The sequence below is a fragment of the Microtus oregoni genome, unplaced genomic scaffold (assembly GCF_018167655.1).
Source record: "Microtus oregoni isolate MIOR12 unplaced genomic scaffold, Mior012 000004F_ref0000308, whole genome shotgun sequence".
Lineage (NCBI taxonomy): Eukaryota > Metazoa > Chordata > Mammalia > Rodentia > Cricetidae > Microtus > Microtus oregoni.
Window position 1 is genome coordinate 18057322 of NW_024543063.1, and position 18305 is coordinate 18075626.

The 18305-nt window shown below is 41.7% G+C and overlaps 1 protein-coding gene across 2 annotated transcripts in view; it reads left to right on the top strand.

Moving 5' to 3' along the window:
- Window positions 1-1667: 1667 nt before the first annotated feature.
- The window catches only part of Mogat1 (monoacylglycerol O-acyltransferase 1), a 34390-nt gene continuing 17752 nt past the window's right edge, over window positions 1668-18305 (top strand). Inside the window, exon 1 of one of the 2 annotated variants that reach the window (XM_041650890.1) lies at window positions 1668-1793. In XM_041650890.1, coding sequence (XP_041506824.1) covers window positions 1700-1793 — 94 coding nt within the window. In that variant the 5' untranslated portion in view covers window positions 1668-1699. The remainder of the gene's footprint in view (window positions 1794-18305) is intronic. The other variant, XM_041650891.1, reaches the window with a different exon arrangement.

Genomic DNA, 18305 nt, shown 5'->3' on the forward strand with positions numbered 1-18305 from the left:
AATAAAAATAAGTCTTTAAAAGATATGACAGTTCTTACTGATTTCAGTATTGCATGCCAGTAGCCTCAGCACTAGGGAGGCAGAGCATGTGGGTCAGGAGTTCAAGTCCATCAATACATGGAGTACTTGAGCTACATGAATCCCTGTCTCAAGCCGGTCTTCCACACCCAACAAAGATCTGATAGCTCTTTGCCAGCTGATTTTTGTGGGATAATGGTGAACGCATCACCAATAGCATTCTAGCTGATTTCGACCAGGAGTTTCAGGTGTTCAGCCTCATTGATCATTTGTATCTTTCAGCCATATTTCAGTCCATCTCTGTTCTGCTTAACTTCCAGTTTGGGGCAAACCATGGTCCACAGCACTTAACTTACAATAACTTTCTCTGTGTGTGTGCTTAGGTTGTTTTAGTTTTTGAGACAACGTCTGGTGTAGCCCAGGCTGACCTGTACTATGAGCCCTGATTTCCTTAGTTGCAAAGTGGAATGAATACTTTGAAATGTTGCTATAGAGCCCAGCAAGAGATCTTCACAGTGTATGACTTAGTATACAATCACAGTGTCTCCACCTAGCATCAAAGACGGCTCAGAAGGAAATCTACTAGAGAAGAAAGTAACTCTTCAACAAGGAAAACAGAACCAAAACAAGCAAAAAAGCAGTTTTGCCAACAAAAAGTCATAAATGTCTCCCCTCCCCTTTACTTAGGAAGACCTTTGCACACACATTTCCCTTCAGATCCTCCGTTAGATTATATGTTTAAAACTCGGGTCAAGGGCTGGAGAGATAGCTCAACTGTTAAAATGCTTGCAAGTGTGAGGATCTAAGTTTGGTGCCCAGAATCAAGTAAAAAAAAAAAAAATCAGGCTGGAGAGGTGATAATGGAGGATTCCTGGGAGTTGATGGATAGCCAGAATAACCTAACTGGGTGAACCCTACGTCCCAGTGACTCTATCTCAAAAACCAAAGTGGAAGGGTAAGATAGTATTCTTGAGAAACATATCTGAGGTTGACCTCTGGACACCAGACACATTCGGAACACTAGGCAGGTAATGGCTGAGGACTGACAGACAAGTCAAGTTCCTTCAGATTCTAGAGCGTCCAGTCTTGTGCCCCTAATAGAGTCTTGAAATAATATACTACTCATTTGTGTGGTTATTTTCCTTAGATTTGTCCTTTCCCCAAGAGTCATTTTCTCTGAGAACAAGACAATGGTGATTTGGTGGGCTTTCAATAAACATGGATTGAATGAACGAAAAGAAATTACCCAGGACTTGTGTAAGAATTTTAGGATACAAAAGAAAACACACACACACACACACACACACACACACACACACACACACACACACCGTGGGGGTAGTGTGGGGTTGCCTCTCTAACTAACCAAACCATTCCCCAGTTATTGGATTCCAAGGAAGGGGTGGGTTAAGGGCAAGGTGGTCGATCGGATGAACAAAGGGTCAAACCCGGGTGGAGACCCAGGTCTTAGCGAGTGGGTAGGAGGCAGGTTGACCTCTCCACGGGTCCCCAGGGTCCTGTGTCGCACCACACGCGAGGAACGGAGGAATCCAGGAACCTCAGCACCCTGCCTCAGCCCCGCCCCAGGGGAAGTTTTGTCCCCGCCCGCTGGACCCGCCTCCCGGTCGGTCCGGTACTAGTACCACAGACCTTGTGGAAGGTGAGATCCTCAGGTGACACCATGAAGATCGAGTTCGTACCACTGAACACCCCACTGGCGCGGCGCTTGCAGACGGTTGCCGTGCTTCAGTGGGTCATATCCTTCATCTTGTTAGGTAAGAACTCCGGCTGAACCACACTCACCTACCGTTCTCACCCTACTGGTTCTCCGGTCAGCCAAACCAGAGGGCTTTCCCCCTACCATGCTTTGGATTCTCTCTCACTTGTGACAAGTAGCTTTGCCAACTTTATTGCCCTTCTGCTATTTTCTTTTTCTTTCCTTCCTTCCTTCCTTTCATTCTTTCTTCTTTCATTTTTGGTTTTTCGAGACGAGATTTCTCTGTGTAGCCCTGGCTGTCCTAGAACTCTCTGTAGACCAGACTGGCCTCAAACTCAGAAGTACTCTGCCTGCCTCGGCCTCCCAAGTACTAGGATTAAAGGCGTGCACCACTACGCCTGACTTTTGCTATTTTATTTCTAAAGTGAGGTGTGTCTTACCTACAACGGAAGGCACAGATTTATACAGCTGCATAAATTTGGATAACTATACCCTCCCAAATGTAGTCATGAACCATCTAGAAAATGGGTGCTAGAGAAAGCTGCAGTTTAGCTCTGCAGGAGCTGATGATTTGTTTCTGGATCCCTTGACTTATAAATGGGTAATGCCTCTAGGTGTTTAAAACCTGAAGCCTTTGTCGCCTCAATCTTAGGACAAAGAGTTACGTGCTTAGTGTTAAGTTTTCTGATTGCTCCTGGGTGCAGAATCATGCTTTTCTGCCTAGACCCAACAAGTACATGGTTGGGTTGGGTTTGTGAGCCTTCTTTTTGGAAATAATCCACTCAGGTGCATTCCAGAGTATTCTCAGGCTAAGGCGGGACAGGAACCAGATCTCTGTGGAGAGCTCTTGGAAGAAGCCTGTCCTTTGTGGGTCATGCTCTTGGAAGAAAAGAGAAAAAGGGGAATAACTAAGATCTTCTGTGGCTAAACTTCCCTAAAAGCAGAAACTGTCCATATGGGCCAAGACAATGAACTGCACGCTGGTTGGGCTAAGGAATAATGACAACATTCAGCACATTACAGCTTTGCATGTTGGAAGCAGTTTCATTCACTCCATGCATGCACTCACAGATCTCCACCGTGACTACATATGAGGACCGCTCAAAGGATCTTCAACACTGGGATGCCCAGGCTCCAGCCCTAGTATTTCTAGCTCATTTGTCTTGGAATGCAGCCTTCACTGAGACTTATAAAAACAAAAGCAGGAGCAAAACTCTTCAAGTGCACAGCAAGGGCTAATGAATAGACAATTCAAGGCATTAACTAGCTCCTTAGGTCCTCACAGCCCAAACCCTGGAGGCTTGGCTAGCAGCACTGCATTCTGTTCTGCTCTGGACACTGTAGGGACAGTGTATCCAGCATCCAGTACTGCCACTGAGCCCCCAAGCCCCTTCCACTATTAGCCACGCCATCCTCACAGTTACAGTGAGGCCAGGACTCCGTGCTGTCTGTATAGAAGAGGAAACTGAGGCAAAATAAATTACTCCAGGTCAGGCAGCTAGTGAGGGGAAAAAGCTGAATGCCAGCAAGATTGTTCTGCCTAAAGTCCCTGGTCCAGCCACTGGATGCCCACTCTGATGGTCTCGCTTTCTAGCCCATCCATCACACAGCAAAGCTCAGAGAGCCCACTGTCCTTTTTCTCCATGGCAGTTGTCACTGATGGCATCTATAAATGTCTGCTGCTGGTTGGGAGAGGTCTATGTGGCCACGCTAGTGTGCAGGCTCAGAGAAGGAGCACCCAGCAGCTGCCCGACCAGGGCTGGATACCCAAGAGGACTTGTCGCGGGATTGTTTCCACCCGTCACCCTCCACATGTCTCATGCCATCTCCTTAGCAATCCAGTAAGGGTAGGGTGGGATTGTCCCCTTTCCTCATGTTTCACCAGGGAAACTATTGCACAAGGTCATGTGGCTCAGTTGTTGGCGGGAGGGCACCTAAACGACCTGCAGGTAGATTGCAGTTTTTGGTTGCAGAGGGCAGAGAGAAAGAAGTGGAGTCTCACAAATCGACTACCTTGGTGTCTTTCTTTTTATTTGCCTGGTTTTGCTTCTCTTCTTCTTCTTCTTCTTCTTCTTCTTCTTCTTCTTCTTCTTCTTCTTCTTCCTCCTCCTCCTCCTCCTCCTCCTCCTCCTCCTCCTCCTCTTCCTCTTCCTCTTCTTCTTCATCTGTGTAGGGGGGTGCAGGCCCAAACATGCCACAGCATGAGGTGGAGGACAAAAGACAGTTATTACCTTTCCATTGCCTTAGTGAGAGGTCTCTTTGCTGCTGGCCTGAGAACTTGGAGAAAGTCTCTTGTTTCTGCCTCCCGTCTTGCTGTGGAGGACAAGGATGAGAGATGATTGCGATGCTGCTACATCTGGGGATCTAAACTCAGAGTGGTTACCTACCCAGTCATCCCGTCAGACCTAAATTTTCAGTCTTTCGTAGGTTGTACCTGAATGAAATGGACGCTGTAAAGGAACTCGAGTAGCTGCTCAGTGGGTAAAAAGGGAAAAGAACATTCCAAACTGCCATGGATTTCCAGCTTTCTCAGTAAAGTAGAGGTGGATTGGGGAGGAGGGGGTCGCAGTGGGGGGTAGATTTCCAGGGTTTTAAAGGAACAGATAGGTATCTGTTCCCTTAAAAGAGGGGAACCTGTGAGCTGGGGTGGAGGGCTTTGAAGTGTATTACAGGTACTTGTGAGTAGGGATTGAAGGAGCCTAGAAGCTAGCATAGACCATTTTATGCTCAAAGGTACCAAAAGCATATGTTAATGGAAGACAGAAGTCCAGTTTGCCAGAGACAAGAAGGAAAAACCCCTTTGAGCAGGTAGGGACTATTTTCTCAAGCTCCCGAGGGAACGCTGGCTTTTGTCTAAATGCCAAATTTCGGGAAAAGGGATTTCTTGGGACCAGACAACCCAGCCTTTTGTATCCTTTCCTATGATTACTTCCTGTTGACGACACTAGGGCATTGTTGGGGAACCCCCAGAACACTGGCAAAGGCTGGGAAGAGCAGGTTGTTGTACTCACTGTGTCAGCTCGGCAGGACCATCTGTGACTAGAAAAGTGCAGGCCGAATGGAACAGTCTGTGGCTCAGGATGGCAAGGAGTCCTGGGGATGGTAGGAGTCTTGGGGAAATTCTGTCAGCAGCATCTGGCTAACCAACCATCAGGTAATTTTGCTAATTTTTTCCTGAAAGAACCTAAAGAGGCAGGAAGTAATCATTATTACAAGGAGTATGGAAATCAGTGGACCAAAGAGATTCAAGAGCCAGGGGCCCAAGGGAGATCGCAAAGGAGTTGGCATCTTCAATTCTTTCTTCTACCCAGCCAGACAGGTTTATATAGTAGCAGCATTCTTCTTTGAGAAAGAGCCAAGAGACAATGCCTTTCTTTCAGTGTTAGTAAGTCAAGAGCCCTTCGATTTTCTAGGACCCCTGAGGCCGGAGAAGTGAGCTGGTTTTGAAGTAATCACATAGTCAGTGTTGATTCCTGGAAGGTATGTGCTAGCTGGGTGGATATCTGTTGAGATGGGTTCAGATTGTGACCCAAGGCACCTGCAGCTGAGGCTCCCAAACTAATTCTGATTGCAACGTGGGAGCAGGGGAGGAAGGAGAGCTATGGCCTGTCAATCCTATGTGAAACTTGAAAGAAAGTATAGAATTTTCCTTCTCTGTATAGGGTGAGTTGAGGAATAACAGAATGGAGAAGCAGGAACCATGAGTGAATTCATCTTTACCTTGGTAGAGCTTGAATTGACACCAAAAGAGAGCTCCTTACGGGGCTAATACAGTTCCCGAAATTGATGTATTAGTACATCCTGATGAAGCAGGACAGAGAACAATTACTAAAGAGACGGTCACCTGGTGTCTCCAAAGAGTAAAGAGGCATTGGAGGTGATAAGGGGGAAGGAAATGGTTTCGGGGTTACAGAACATAGAGTTTAGGATTACATGGGTAAGGGACTATTGTAAGGGAGAACAAAGGAAACATGAAGGTATTGTTAGGAATACTTCCTAACATGAGCTCCTTGCCGATGCAAAAATCCCAATCGAGCCAAATCAAAACAAGCCGAATTAAGAAATATCCAGGTTTAATTGGAGATCTGCACTCTTGGGTGGCCCCAAGGGGGAACCGGGACGCCGCAAAAAAAGCAACCCCTGGGAGGAAGAAAGGAAGACCATGTGCTCCTCTTTTGGGAGATCACTTAAATACCCTGGGGAGTGGTCCTGACCCCATCCCCAGGGAGGGGTCAGAACCTGGCCTGCTGGGATTTGGAGTCCAGACCAGGCCTTGGGGCTGGAATAGATGCGAGGGGCTGAGGCTTATGCTCCCAACTTGACACTTACTGCCATGGATGAGGAGGAGACTCAGGGATTCATTTAGAACAGTCTTCCAAAAGGCTGGGTTAAGGGAGGTCTTAGCTGAGCGTGGTGGCACAGGCCTTTAATCCCAGCACTCAGAAGCCAGAGGTAGTCAAATCTCTTTTGAGTTGAAAGTCTGAGGCCAGCCTGGTCTACAAAGCGAGTTCCTGGACAGCCAGGGCTGTTAAACAGAGAAACCCTGTACAAAAAAAATGTAAATATATATGTATATATACACATACACACACATATGTTGAATTAATTCGGGTTGAGAAATACCAGGCTAGCTACAAGATAGATGAATTCTATTTTTCTTTATTATAAGGGGCATACTCATGAACAGGAACAAGAAGTCCAAGCTCAGCTATGTAGTGCAGGAACCACAGAGAGAGAGTGAACCCTGAGCCACCCGACATCCCCCACTCCCCTACTCAAAGGTCACACCCTAACTTGGTCCCACCTCTTAAAGTTCATTGGCTGACAGAGATTCCCCACCACCTCCCCCTTTTGTCTAAATAAGAGAGTTTTAATCCCAATACAAAACTATATACAATAGGAACAGATATCAAGTGTAAAATTACAACCAGCATAAATAATATTAAGCAAGGAACATGTGTTAAATGTTTAATAAACATTTTATTTTAAAGCGTCTAACCCTAGGATCAGAAACGGCTGGCTAAATTGTAAGAAGGTAACTAAGACTATTTAATCTTTAACCTTATTGAAGTCCTGAGAAGGGAGAAAATATTACTTGAGTAGGCAGGAAGTATAATCAAGCAGCTTTCAAAGCAAGCAGTATATGACAGAGACAACCATTTTAGAGACAGGAAAAATTTTACTACCATTTTACCCTGTCTTGGCAAGGTTTTGTAGTCATGTGTGTGTGTGTCCTCTTTATTTTGTCTGGACACCGTGTACTTTGTTAGTGGTAGAGGCATGGGCAGTTTCTTGTCCAAAAGCCAATTGTGCCAAGAAGAGAACAAACTTTAAGTGGAATGTCTTTGGTGCTTAACATTTTTTGGGGGGTGTAGGGGAAGCCCCAGCCAAACACCTTGCTTGTAGGGCGGGGTCCCCTGAGGATATTTTTTACTAATAAATATTGCTGGTGTGCTCCCCCCCTTCCCTTCTGTTTTCCTGTTCTCCACAGGAACTTCGATTCTGTAAGTCTTTTCATAATTAAAGCTGAATATTTTATTATAATTTCTGTCTGCCGTTCATTTATGCCGCTACAGGGGGGAATCGATTGGTGTTGTCAGGACCAATCGTGTATTAGATCAACAGAACCCTAAGTTATTTAAATGTCATGCTTTACAGATCTTTGAAGTAGTTGAACATTACCTATGTAAGCAGAATACAATCTCTATGTATCTAAAGAACCTAATTAATCTGACTATATGTATAACAAATAAGAATAAATATTGACCTATAATACTTAATACCTGTATAACTTAAAGACTAAGATTTTATATTAGAATATTAAATAATCTATAAACAACCATATAGTAAATGAGGAAAATGTAATCAATGTATACATATCTTGATCAGAGGTAGCTATATAATGCTGATTTTGTAAGTAACAAAACAGTCTCACACCAGTTCAGAATTATGAATAATAAAAGGGTTATGGATTTAAGGAAAAAACTTACAGATCACTGTCCTAGACAACAGTCCTCTGCGTGAACAGAAACAGAATCCAGCAGCCAGAAGCCAGAGCTGAAAGCAAGAAAGCAGGCACACAGTTACTGCTGTTTTTATAAGAGAACACGCCCAAGTGGGCTGGTATCTTAAAGGCTATTGGCTGAAGGAGCAGAATGTGCTCTCCACAGTACCTCCCCCTTTTGTTCAAATAAGAGAGTTCCAAAGCCAATACAAAACTATATACACAGGAACAGATACCAATATAATTAGAATTACAACCAGCATAAACAATATTAAGCAAGGAACATATGCTAAATGTTTTAATAAACATTCTATCCTAAGGTGTCTAAGTCTTTGATAGGAAATAGCTTGGCTAGATTGTAAGAGTACAGTAACTACGACTATCTAATCTTCAACCCCATCAAAGGCCTGAGACGGGAGATAATATTATTTGAGCAGGCAAGAAGTACAATCAAGTAGCTTCCAAAGCAAGCAATATATGACGAAGACAATTAGCTACCTGAGCAATCATCCAAAGTCTCATTTTGCACTGTTGAAGCAACCAACTTTGGCTAAGGCCTAATGTAACTGACAGACCATTTTCAGAGGCAGGAAAAAATTTTCAAAATTGTCTTACCCTGTCTTGGCAAGATTTGACAGTCCTGCTTATCCATTTCCAGATATCATGTAACTTGTCAGTGGTTGAGGCATTGTCAGTTTCTTGCCCAAAAGCCAGTCTTGCCAAGAAGAAAACAAGCTCCAAGTGGAGTGTCTTCAGTGCTCAACATTCTCTTGGGAATAGATTGGTGCTGCCAGAAGCAATCGTGTCTCACTTCAACAGAGCCCTAAGTTATTTAAATGCCATGTTCCCCAAATCCTTGAAAATTACCTATCTAGACAGAATATAATCTCTATGTATCTAAAGAACCTAATTGATCTGATTATACATACAACAAATATAAACAACTTTGACCTATAATAATTAATACCTGTATAACTTAAAGACTAAAACTTCATGTCAGAATATTAAATAATCTGTAAACAAATGTGCAACAAATGAGGACAATAACCTCAAAATGTCAATAATGTATAAGTATCTTTATCAGAGGTAAGAGTAATATATAATTCAATATGAAAATATATCCTAAGAGTTGTATCAACATACAAAATGTCCTAAACTGAGGTAGAAACATGCATATATACAATCTGACAAAATAACTTTGCATAGGTGTACAAATAATGTAAACAAAAGTAAAAATATAATTTGAACTTGTATCAATATACAAAAACTATACCAATGTAAATTATCCATAAACAATAGCTCACAATTATTTACTTTATTACCCACTATTACTATCCCTTCCCTTTTTTTGAGCAAACATAATTTTCACCCCAACCCTTTATCTAGTATAAGTACTAATCAACAACCCCTAAACAGTGTTCCCAACCCTATGAACTACCCTTTTGGGGATTGGGGCCATCGTCTTCTAGAATTTCTTCCCGCTGTCATGGGGGTGATGTTCTCTTAATGGGATCCTGCAAAAGTAAAGTGATGGTTAAGTTTCAAAACTACTATCTAGTATAGGTGCAAACAATTTTCGCGCAGTCGATAGGGTTTTTTTTTTTTATTTTTGTTGTTTGTTTGTTTTAAGTTCTTAAATGGAGTTCTGGCCAGAATGTCATGAGAAGGCACACCATTTTAGCAGCTGGTACCCCCAAAAAGCGGTCTTATAGTAGTGCTGTCAGCATCCTGATGTCATCTAAACTAGGTGGAGTTGTTGCTGTGGGGGCCCATCTTCTTCCTAGAAACTTCAAAGATTATTGCAAGAAAAGGATCTGTAGGAAAATCTATTGTTCATTGTGGAAAACTTAAACGTCATTCATATAAATATACATTCAGTGAAGAATACGATATAGACAAAATAGACATGGGGAAAGTCAAATTTTTCCTACAATCTTCCTTCTGTCCCATACCAGATGGCTTCTGATATGAGACAGAAACTGAATGTTTCTTTCAACAACAAGCTTAGATTTAGAGAAGTACAGAGCCATTATCCAACTCCAAAACCAGCTGAATATATTAATATATATGATGTGGGTGTGTGTGCATGTGTGTGTGTGTGTGTGTGTATTGTGTGTGTGTGTGTGTGTGTATAAATGTAAGCGTAAACAGTACCTGGATTCGTAAACCATATTCTGTTTTCTAGATGTTCCATAGTGGATAGTTATTTTTCCTTCTGTCAGCATTCATACATCCAGGGTCTCTTGAATTTGTAATGATGAGTATTTTCCTGCAAAATAAGAGCAGAACCCTGCCTTAACCCTTATGAGCTTTGCTCACCACCTGTATTATTGTCACTATTGTGGATGAGCTGTCATTTCTCTTTTTGAAGAGGTTTCTCCTTTTCAAACCAAATCTTTATTAATTTTGATAGTATCTATAATTTTTCTTCTCCTGTGAAAACAAAAGCAAAACCCCGCCCCAATGTAGTACATCTCCTGGTTTCCAGTGTGAGGTCAACACATCCTTGAAATATACTGGTTGATTCAATTCAGAAGTTTTTTCCATTATCCAATGCTTCTCCGCTGCTGCTGTTCCTTTCTCATTAGCATTAAGAAAATTCAAGGTTAATAAAGCATTATGCAATCTATTTCTGGGGGTATTTTCAATCCCTTTCTGTTTGTTCAGCAAATCCTTTATAGTATGATTTGACCTTTCTATAACTGTAGGATTATTTGGTATACCTGTAATGTGCTTTATATTATAATAAGCAAAAAATGTTTCATTTTCTTAGATATACATGCTGGACCATTGTCTGTCTTTATTTGTGCAGGTATACCCATGATGGCCATAACTTCTAATACATTTGTGATTACTGAATTTTCTGAGCTCAAGGCAGTCGCCCATTGAAAACTTGAATATGTGTCTATGGTGTGCTGTACATATTTTAATTTACCAAATTCTGTAAAGTGGAACATATCCATCTGCCAGATTTTATTCCTTTGAGTACCCTTAGGGTTACTCCCTGCAGGCAATGGTGTTTGCTTATAGAAAGAACAAGTAGGATACCTCTTTATAATCTCCTTAGCTTGTTGCCATGTAATAGAAAACTCTTTCTTAAACCTTTGCTATTGACACAATTTTTAAATGAAATTCAGAGGCCTGAAATACACTTCCAATCAATTATTGATCAATTTCTGCATTACCTTGTGCTAGAGAACCTGGCAGACCTGCATGGGTTCAGATGTGTGTTATGTATATGGAACAAAGCCTATTCCCTATTATATCTTGCACCTGGATGAATAATGAAGTAAATTCTGTATCATCTGGTATAAATTTAGCAGTTTCAATATGCAAAATAAATCTTTCTGCATATTGTGAATCAAATAACTATATTGAGAGGTTCTTTAAAATCCCTTAGTACCATAAGAATAGCACATACTTCTGTCTTCTGGACAAAATTATAAGGACTTTGTTCTACTTAACTCAATTCTTCTAATTTGTAAGCTGTCTTTCCTGATTTATTTGCATCAGTATAAAATGTACAGGCTCCAATTATTGGTGCATCACATACAATTTGGGAAAGAATCCAAGGAATTCTCTTTATAAGGTTAAGTCTATTGTTTTGGGATAATTGCTATTAATTTCTCTCAAAAAATTAGCACAAGCGCTTTGCCAAAGTTCACTGTCTTCTCATAACTTTTTTATTTCTTCAGCAGTAAAAGACACTATAATCTCTGCTGAGTCTATACCTGCTAATTGACGAAGTCTCAATTTACCTTTTATAATTAATTCAGAGACTATTTCTACATAAATATTTAATTTTTTACTTGGTTTATGTAGTATAAAGATTTATTCTAAGATAATATCATCCCTCTGCATTAAAATTTCTGTAAGAGAAATTCTGGAAGGCAATATGACTAGAACACAATTAAGATTTGGATTCACCTATCCACATGTGCCTCCTGTAATTTCTCCTCAACAATCATCAATTCTTTTTCTGCTTCAGCTGTTAATTTTCTGGGACTATTCAAGTCTTTACCACCATCTAAGGTTTTGTTTAAATGAATTATTAGATCATGTGCTATCCCAACAGCCAATCTTAGACTGGAAATATCTTCTAATAATCTTTGAAAATCATTAAGAGTTCGCAACCAAACTCTCCTGTTTTGTGCCTTTTGTGTTCTAATTTTCTGTAAACCTATTCTGTAACGTAGGTAATTAACAGAACCTCCTCTTTGAATCTTTTCAGGAGCAATTTGTAATCCCCATTTGCTTCTTCAAACATCCTTTCTAAAATATCTGTATTTGAATCAGATAACAAAATGTCATTCATGTAATGCTAGATTATAGAGTTAGGAAATTGCTTAAGTATTATTTCCAATGGCTGGCTGGCAAAGTATTGGCACAGGGTAGGGCTATTGGGCATTCCCTGTGGGAGGATGGTCCATTGATATCTTCTAGTAGGCTGAGAATTATTATAAGTAGGCACTGTGAAGGCAAACTTTTCTCTATCCTTTTCTTATAATGGTATAGTGAAGAAACAATCCTTTAATTCAATGAGAGGCCATCCCTATGATAACAGAGAAAGCAGAGGAATTCCAGATTGTAGAGGGCCCATAGGTTGAATAACCTTGTTGATAACCCTTAGATCTGTCACCATTCTCCATTTTCCAAATTTCTTTTTAACAACAAATACAGGAAAATTCCAAGGGCTGGTAGATTCTTCTGTATGTTTAGTATCTAGTTGCTCTTGTACCAATTTTTCTAAGGCCTGCAACTTTTCCTCAGCTAGAGGACACTGCTTAACCCATATTGGTTTCTTGGTTAACTATTTTAAATGTAGTGCTGTTTGGTACCTCGGAAGGTTTATCAATTGCTTTGTGTTCTTGTAGAGCCTACAGGGCTGGTGTCCATCATCTATAATATCTTCTAATATTTTCCTCAGAAACATAAGTGTTTGGGGCTGCAGGAATATTAATCTGGGTATTCCTTTGCTGCAATATGTCACAACCCCACAAATTCACTGCAATATTGGCTAGATATGGCCTTAGTCTTCCTATTTGCCCTTCTAGCCCTATGCATTCAACCCATCTCATGCTTTGTTTTACCCAAGATAGGGTTTCAGTCAATTTGGTTGCCAAGATTCTGGAGTAATGATACTTACATCCACACCCATGTCTAGTAAGTCTTCAATAAAAATGACATTTATATACACTCTTAGCTTTGGTCTTTAATCATTTATAGAAGCCTACCAGAATATGTTTCCTCTTTCCTACTGGAGTTTTTGACTCATCCTCCACATTTAACTCACCATTGGAAATTGCTTCTCCTATCCAAGCTTCAGTACCATAGTCAAGTGTCTCGACATTCATCGTATGCAAGACCCATTCATCCATGGGTGCTGATCTGATCTTTAAAGGCCCAAGGATCCTTTTGCACTCTATGCTGGCATTCTCATAAGCCAAAGATTCAATTATTATATGCCTAGCTTCTTGGTCAATTACCCCTATTTATACAGCCCTAGTCAGTCTTTGCAAAAAGTCACTAAAAGTTTCTTTTTGACCCTGTTTAACCCTAAGAGTCAACTCTTCTTTCTGGTTCCTGAATTCTGTCCCAAGCCTTTAAAGCTGCTGTGCTACATAGGAACAGGGTGTTGTCATCATAAAGAGCTTTATTCTGAAGATCAGAGAAAAATCCTTCACCTAGAATTTGATCTAGGGAAATCTCAAGTCCTTTTGCTTTTTCTTATTGCTCTAAAATTCTTGCCTCCTCTTTAAAAAAAATCTTCAAAGCAATTGCAGTCCACTTTCTAGGTAGGACTGATGAGATTAACTGAGCCTAATCTTGAGGCATGGCTTGGCTACTGAATGCCCATGTTCTGACCATTTCCCTAACAAAGGACGAATGTAGTCCATAAGCTACAATTGCTTGATTAATTTCCTTCAGATCAGTCATACTCATGGGCTCCCATATGTATTCTTTGACAATCTTAGGGTACTTGGGGCCAGATACCTTTTCTGATGTTATTACTGGAAAGGCAGGCAGAACTCTGGAAAAGCTATCTCAGAGATTTTTATGTAACAATGAGATTAAATTTTGCCTTTTTACCTTTTGTTCCTGGTCATCAAATTTGATAATTTTCTCATTCTTTTCACATCTGTTTACTACTGCCTTTTGTAATGTCTGAATCTCCTGTCCAGTGTTCTGCTCTAATGCCCTCATTGAGGATTCCAAGGTATGAAGTCTGTCCAGTAATGATAATGTCTCATCTTTGGACATAATTTTTATAGCATGCATATTACCTTCCTGGAGAGACATTCTATCAGTCAATCTGTCATACCCCTTTGACAAAGTCCAGTTAATACATTCAACAGTGCAAATTCTCTCAAATAATGTTTCAGCACCCACTGTCATTGATTGGGTTTTATGTGCCAAATTGGCTGTTTCCTTCTCCTAAGTGCTGAGTCTCCCTTTAAATAAATTACTATCAGTCTACACCATTTCCAAAAGTACCTCAGTTGACTGGGTTTTGTTAGTTAAATTGTTGGTATCTTTCTTCAGATTCCTGACCTCTTTTTGAGAAGCTTGGTACCAGTCTGTACCATTTCTAAAAGTATCTCAGTTGACTGAGTTTGATTAGTTAAAGTGGTCGTATCCTTCTATACATTTCCAAACTCTTTTTTGAGAACCGTCATTTCAGTCTGTAAAGACTGTACCATTTCTAAAAATGCCTCATTCTTAGCCCTATTGTCAAACCATATTTTTAAGAAAAAAAACTGAGGACAAGACTAATCCCCAGAATCAAAAATAGTGATGTAGAAGGGACATCATATAAGTCTTGTAAAACCTTGAACATGGTGTAAGTAAAGATGCTATTGAAACCTTGGTCAGTTAGGTTGTCTAACATATTGCCCTTTTAAGTTAGCAATTTATGATATTAAATCTTATCTGGGGTTTAATTAGCAGGATAGGTGCAATAACCATTACCTGCCAATAGGTGTCATGGGACACCTACAAAAACAAACCCAATGGGGCTTAGCAGTGCAGTTGAATTCACAGGGCTGGTCTGAAATCTAATTTCAGAGTGAAATGCCAAAAGATAAATCACAGACTGTGTGTTCTGGGGAAGTCTCTAGAGCAGTGGAATAGGCAAAGGCAAACAAATGATTATAAAGCTGTGGAACAGCTGACTAAAGCCAGGGAAGCTTGCTTCTCACCCGAATGTCTGCAGTGCACCCTGGTAGGAGGCAAACAGTAGGATGCGTGTTTTTTTGAAGCCAATCCAAGGCATGTAAAGAGAAAATATAAAGAACCGCGGCTGATCCATAGCAAGAAAAGCCGCTGCACGAGAAATCTATATGAGCTGCTGGCTCCATGCACAAGCAACAGCTGGCTGAAGGAAGGCTCCAATCAAGCTGGGCACACTCTGAGCCAGCGGCATGTAGCAGAGCCAAGGGGTTCTAAAACCAAATATTCGGGTGCCAGATTATGACGTCACAAAACAATCCCACACCAATTTGTAATTATAAATAATAAAAGGGTTATTTATTTAAGGGGAAAACTTACAGATCACTGTCCTAGACAACAGTCCTCTGTGTGAACAGGAACAGAGTCTAGCAGCTGGAAGCAGGAGCCAGAAGCAAGAGAGCGGGCACATGGTTACCGCTGCTTTTATAGTATAAGAGACCACACCCAAGTGGGCTGGGTATCTTAAAGGCTATTGGCTGAAGGAACAGAATGTATCTCCACAGCATAATGCAATATAATAATATATCTAAAACATTGTATCCGTATACAAAATGTCTTAAACAGAGGTAGAAACATTCATGTATACAATCTGACAAAATAACTTTGCATAGGTGTACAAATATTGTAAACGGAAATAACAAATATATTTTGAACTTCTATCAATATACAAAAACTATACCAATGTAAATTTTCCATAAATAATAGCTCACATGTGTTCACTCTATTCCCCACTATTATTATTAGTGTGAATAATTTCACACTAAATTAGCTATCATCCCATTCTACTCAGGGCTGCCACTGGGAGATGCTATACACCCAAATGCACCACATGGAGCCTAGCAGCGGCCAGCCACAAAAAACCCAAACCCCACGATTTGGCGCAAACTGCTCAATTATCTTGGCCAACTACAAGATAGATCAATTATATGTTTCTTTATTATAAGGGAGAACTCACAAAACAGGAACAAGAAAGTCCAAGTTCAGCTATGTAGCATGGGAATCAAAGAGAGAGAACAAACCCTGAGTCACCCAGCATTCTATCCCCTGGACACTCAAAGGTCAGGCCTTAACTTGGTCACACCTCTTAAAGTTCATTGGCTGACAAAGATTCCCTATCAGATATGGATATAGATTTAGAGGGGGGTCTCTTGCAGCCTGGACTGTGAGATGATTGCAGATTGTTAAATGGCCTCTACCTTATTATCTAGAAGGGTGGCAGGTACTCCCATGAGCAATCTCAGAATCATCATTTCCCTTCTGCATTACTAGCTAGCCCCTGCCACACAGATGTTAATCTTCCCCAAAGGGTGGTGACAGTGGCCATACCTGGTGTGGCCTCAGGGAAGTGTTGGATTTGTTCAGACTGTATGTTCCACCCTGCTTCAGAGTAGCAGCTTACAACTCTAATATGGGCACCTGCCCCAGGAGGGACCATCAGTCCAGGTGGGGATTGTTTGATCTTGGAGAAGACAAGGTATTTGGGGTTGTCAAGAGTGAAGCTGGGATGTTCCTTTCCATAGTGGTGAAAACAGGATGCTTTGGGATCAAAGTTATAGCAACCTCTGAATGGCAGCCAAAGGCTGCACAGAAGGTAGAAGCGAGAGGTTTATTATTTGGAGAGGCATATATCTGGAACGTCTAGACTTGGAGGTCCTGCTGTCATCAGGACAGGGCAGAGGGAAGAACAGAAAGTTGTAGGTGTCTTTAGGTCAGAGTTTCAAGTGAGTCGAGGCAGGAATGGAGAGGGCAGAAGCCTTGGGAAGGAGGGTGTCAGAGTGAAGTGGAGGACAGGAACCAAATGAGATATTGGGGTTTTCTAGGGGGATGATGTGAAGAAGCTTAGAAGGGGCAGAGTGGAGAGACTCTTGTGTGACAGCAGATCCTTGAGCCTGTGGGGTGAGAGGACAGAGAGAGGGTTGCAAAAGAGAGCTTAGAAGCCTCCTGGGCCAGTAGGGGATGGTTGCTAGTGCCTATAGGCAAAGCTGCCATCCCTTAACTGTTGTATCTAACTGTGCAGAAAGGTAGGCAACGGGGCAAAGGTGAGTCCTCTCATTTGTCCCAAACCCTTAGCGCCACTCCCCATTTCTCAGTCGTGTATATAGAATAAAGGGTTGGCCAAGGTCAAGGAGACCCAGGGCAGGGGCCTGTAGGAGTACATCCTGGAGGTGAGAAAAAGTAGGTGTGATGGGCTTAGTAGGGTCTAGAGGCTCATTAGGGGGCCTTGTCCTTCATAGAGGGACAATAAAGAAGAGCAAAGGAATCTGAGCTTTAAGGTATCCCTCCAGTCCAAGGAAGGAGAGAATGTCTTCCATGGTGGATGGAGATGAGAGGGTCTGCCTGTGCTATCTGTGACTGAGACTGAGTTCACGTCTTTTAGGGAATAGCAGAAAGCCTAGGTACTTGACCTGAGAGACAGAAAAAAAGATGAGTTTTAGAAGGGGAGACTTCCTATCCTTTTTTTTCTGATAAAGTTCAGAAGCTGGGCAAAATGCTGTGACAGCAAGGATAATGAACTGCAGAGCAGAGGTCACCTACATAGTGGGTTACAGAGCAGAGGTCATCTATATAGCGGGTTACAGCACAGAGGTCATCTACATAGCGGGTTACAGAGCAGAGGTCATCTACATAGCGGATTACAGCACAGAGGTCATCTACATAGTGGGTTACAGAGCAGAGGTCATCTACATAGCGGATTACAGCACAGAGGTCATCTACATAGTGGGTTACAGAGCAGAGGTCATCTATATAGCGGGTTACAGCACAGAGGTCATCTACATAGTGGGTTACAGAGCAGAGGTCGCCTACATAGTGGGTTACAGAGCAGAGGTCGCCTACATAGTGGGTTACAGAGCAGAGGTCGCCTACATAGTGAGTTACAGAGCAGAGGTCATCTACATAGTGGATTACAGAGCAGAGGTCACCTACATAGTGGATTACAGAGCAGAGGTCACCTACATAGTGGATTACAGAGCAGAGGTCACCTACATAGTGGATTACAGAGCAGAGGTCACCTACATAGTGGGTTACAGAGCAGAGGTCGTCTACATAGTGGATTACAGAGCAGAGGTCATCTACATAGTGGATTACAGAGCAGAGGTCATCTACATGGCGGGTTACAGAGTAGAGGTCATCTACATGGTGGGTTACAGAGCAGAGGTCGCCTACATAGCGGATTACAGCACAGAGGTCATCTACATAGTGGGTTACAGAGCAGAGGTCGCCTACATAGTGGGTTACAGAGCAGAGGTCACCTACATAGTGGGTTACAGAGCAGAGGTCATCTACATAGCGCGTTACAGAGCAGAGGTCATCTACATAGCGGATTACAGCACAGAG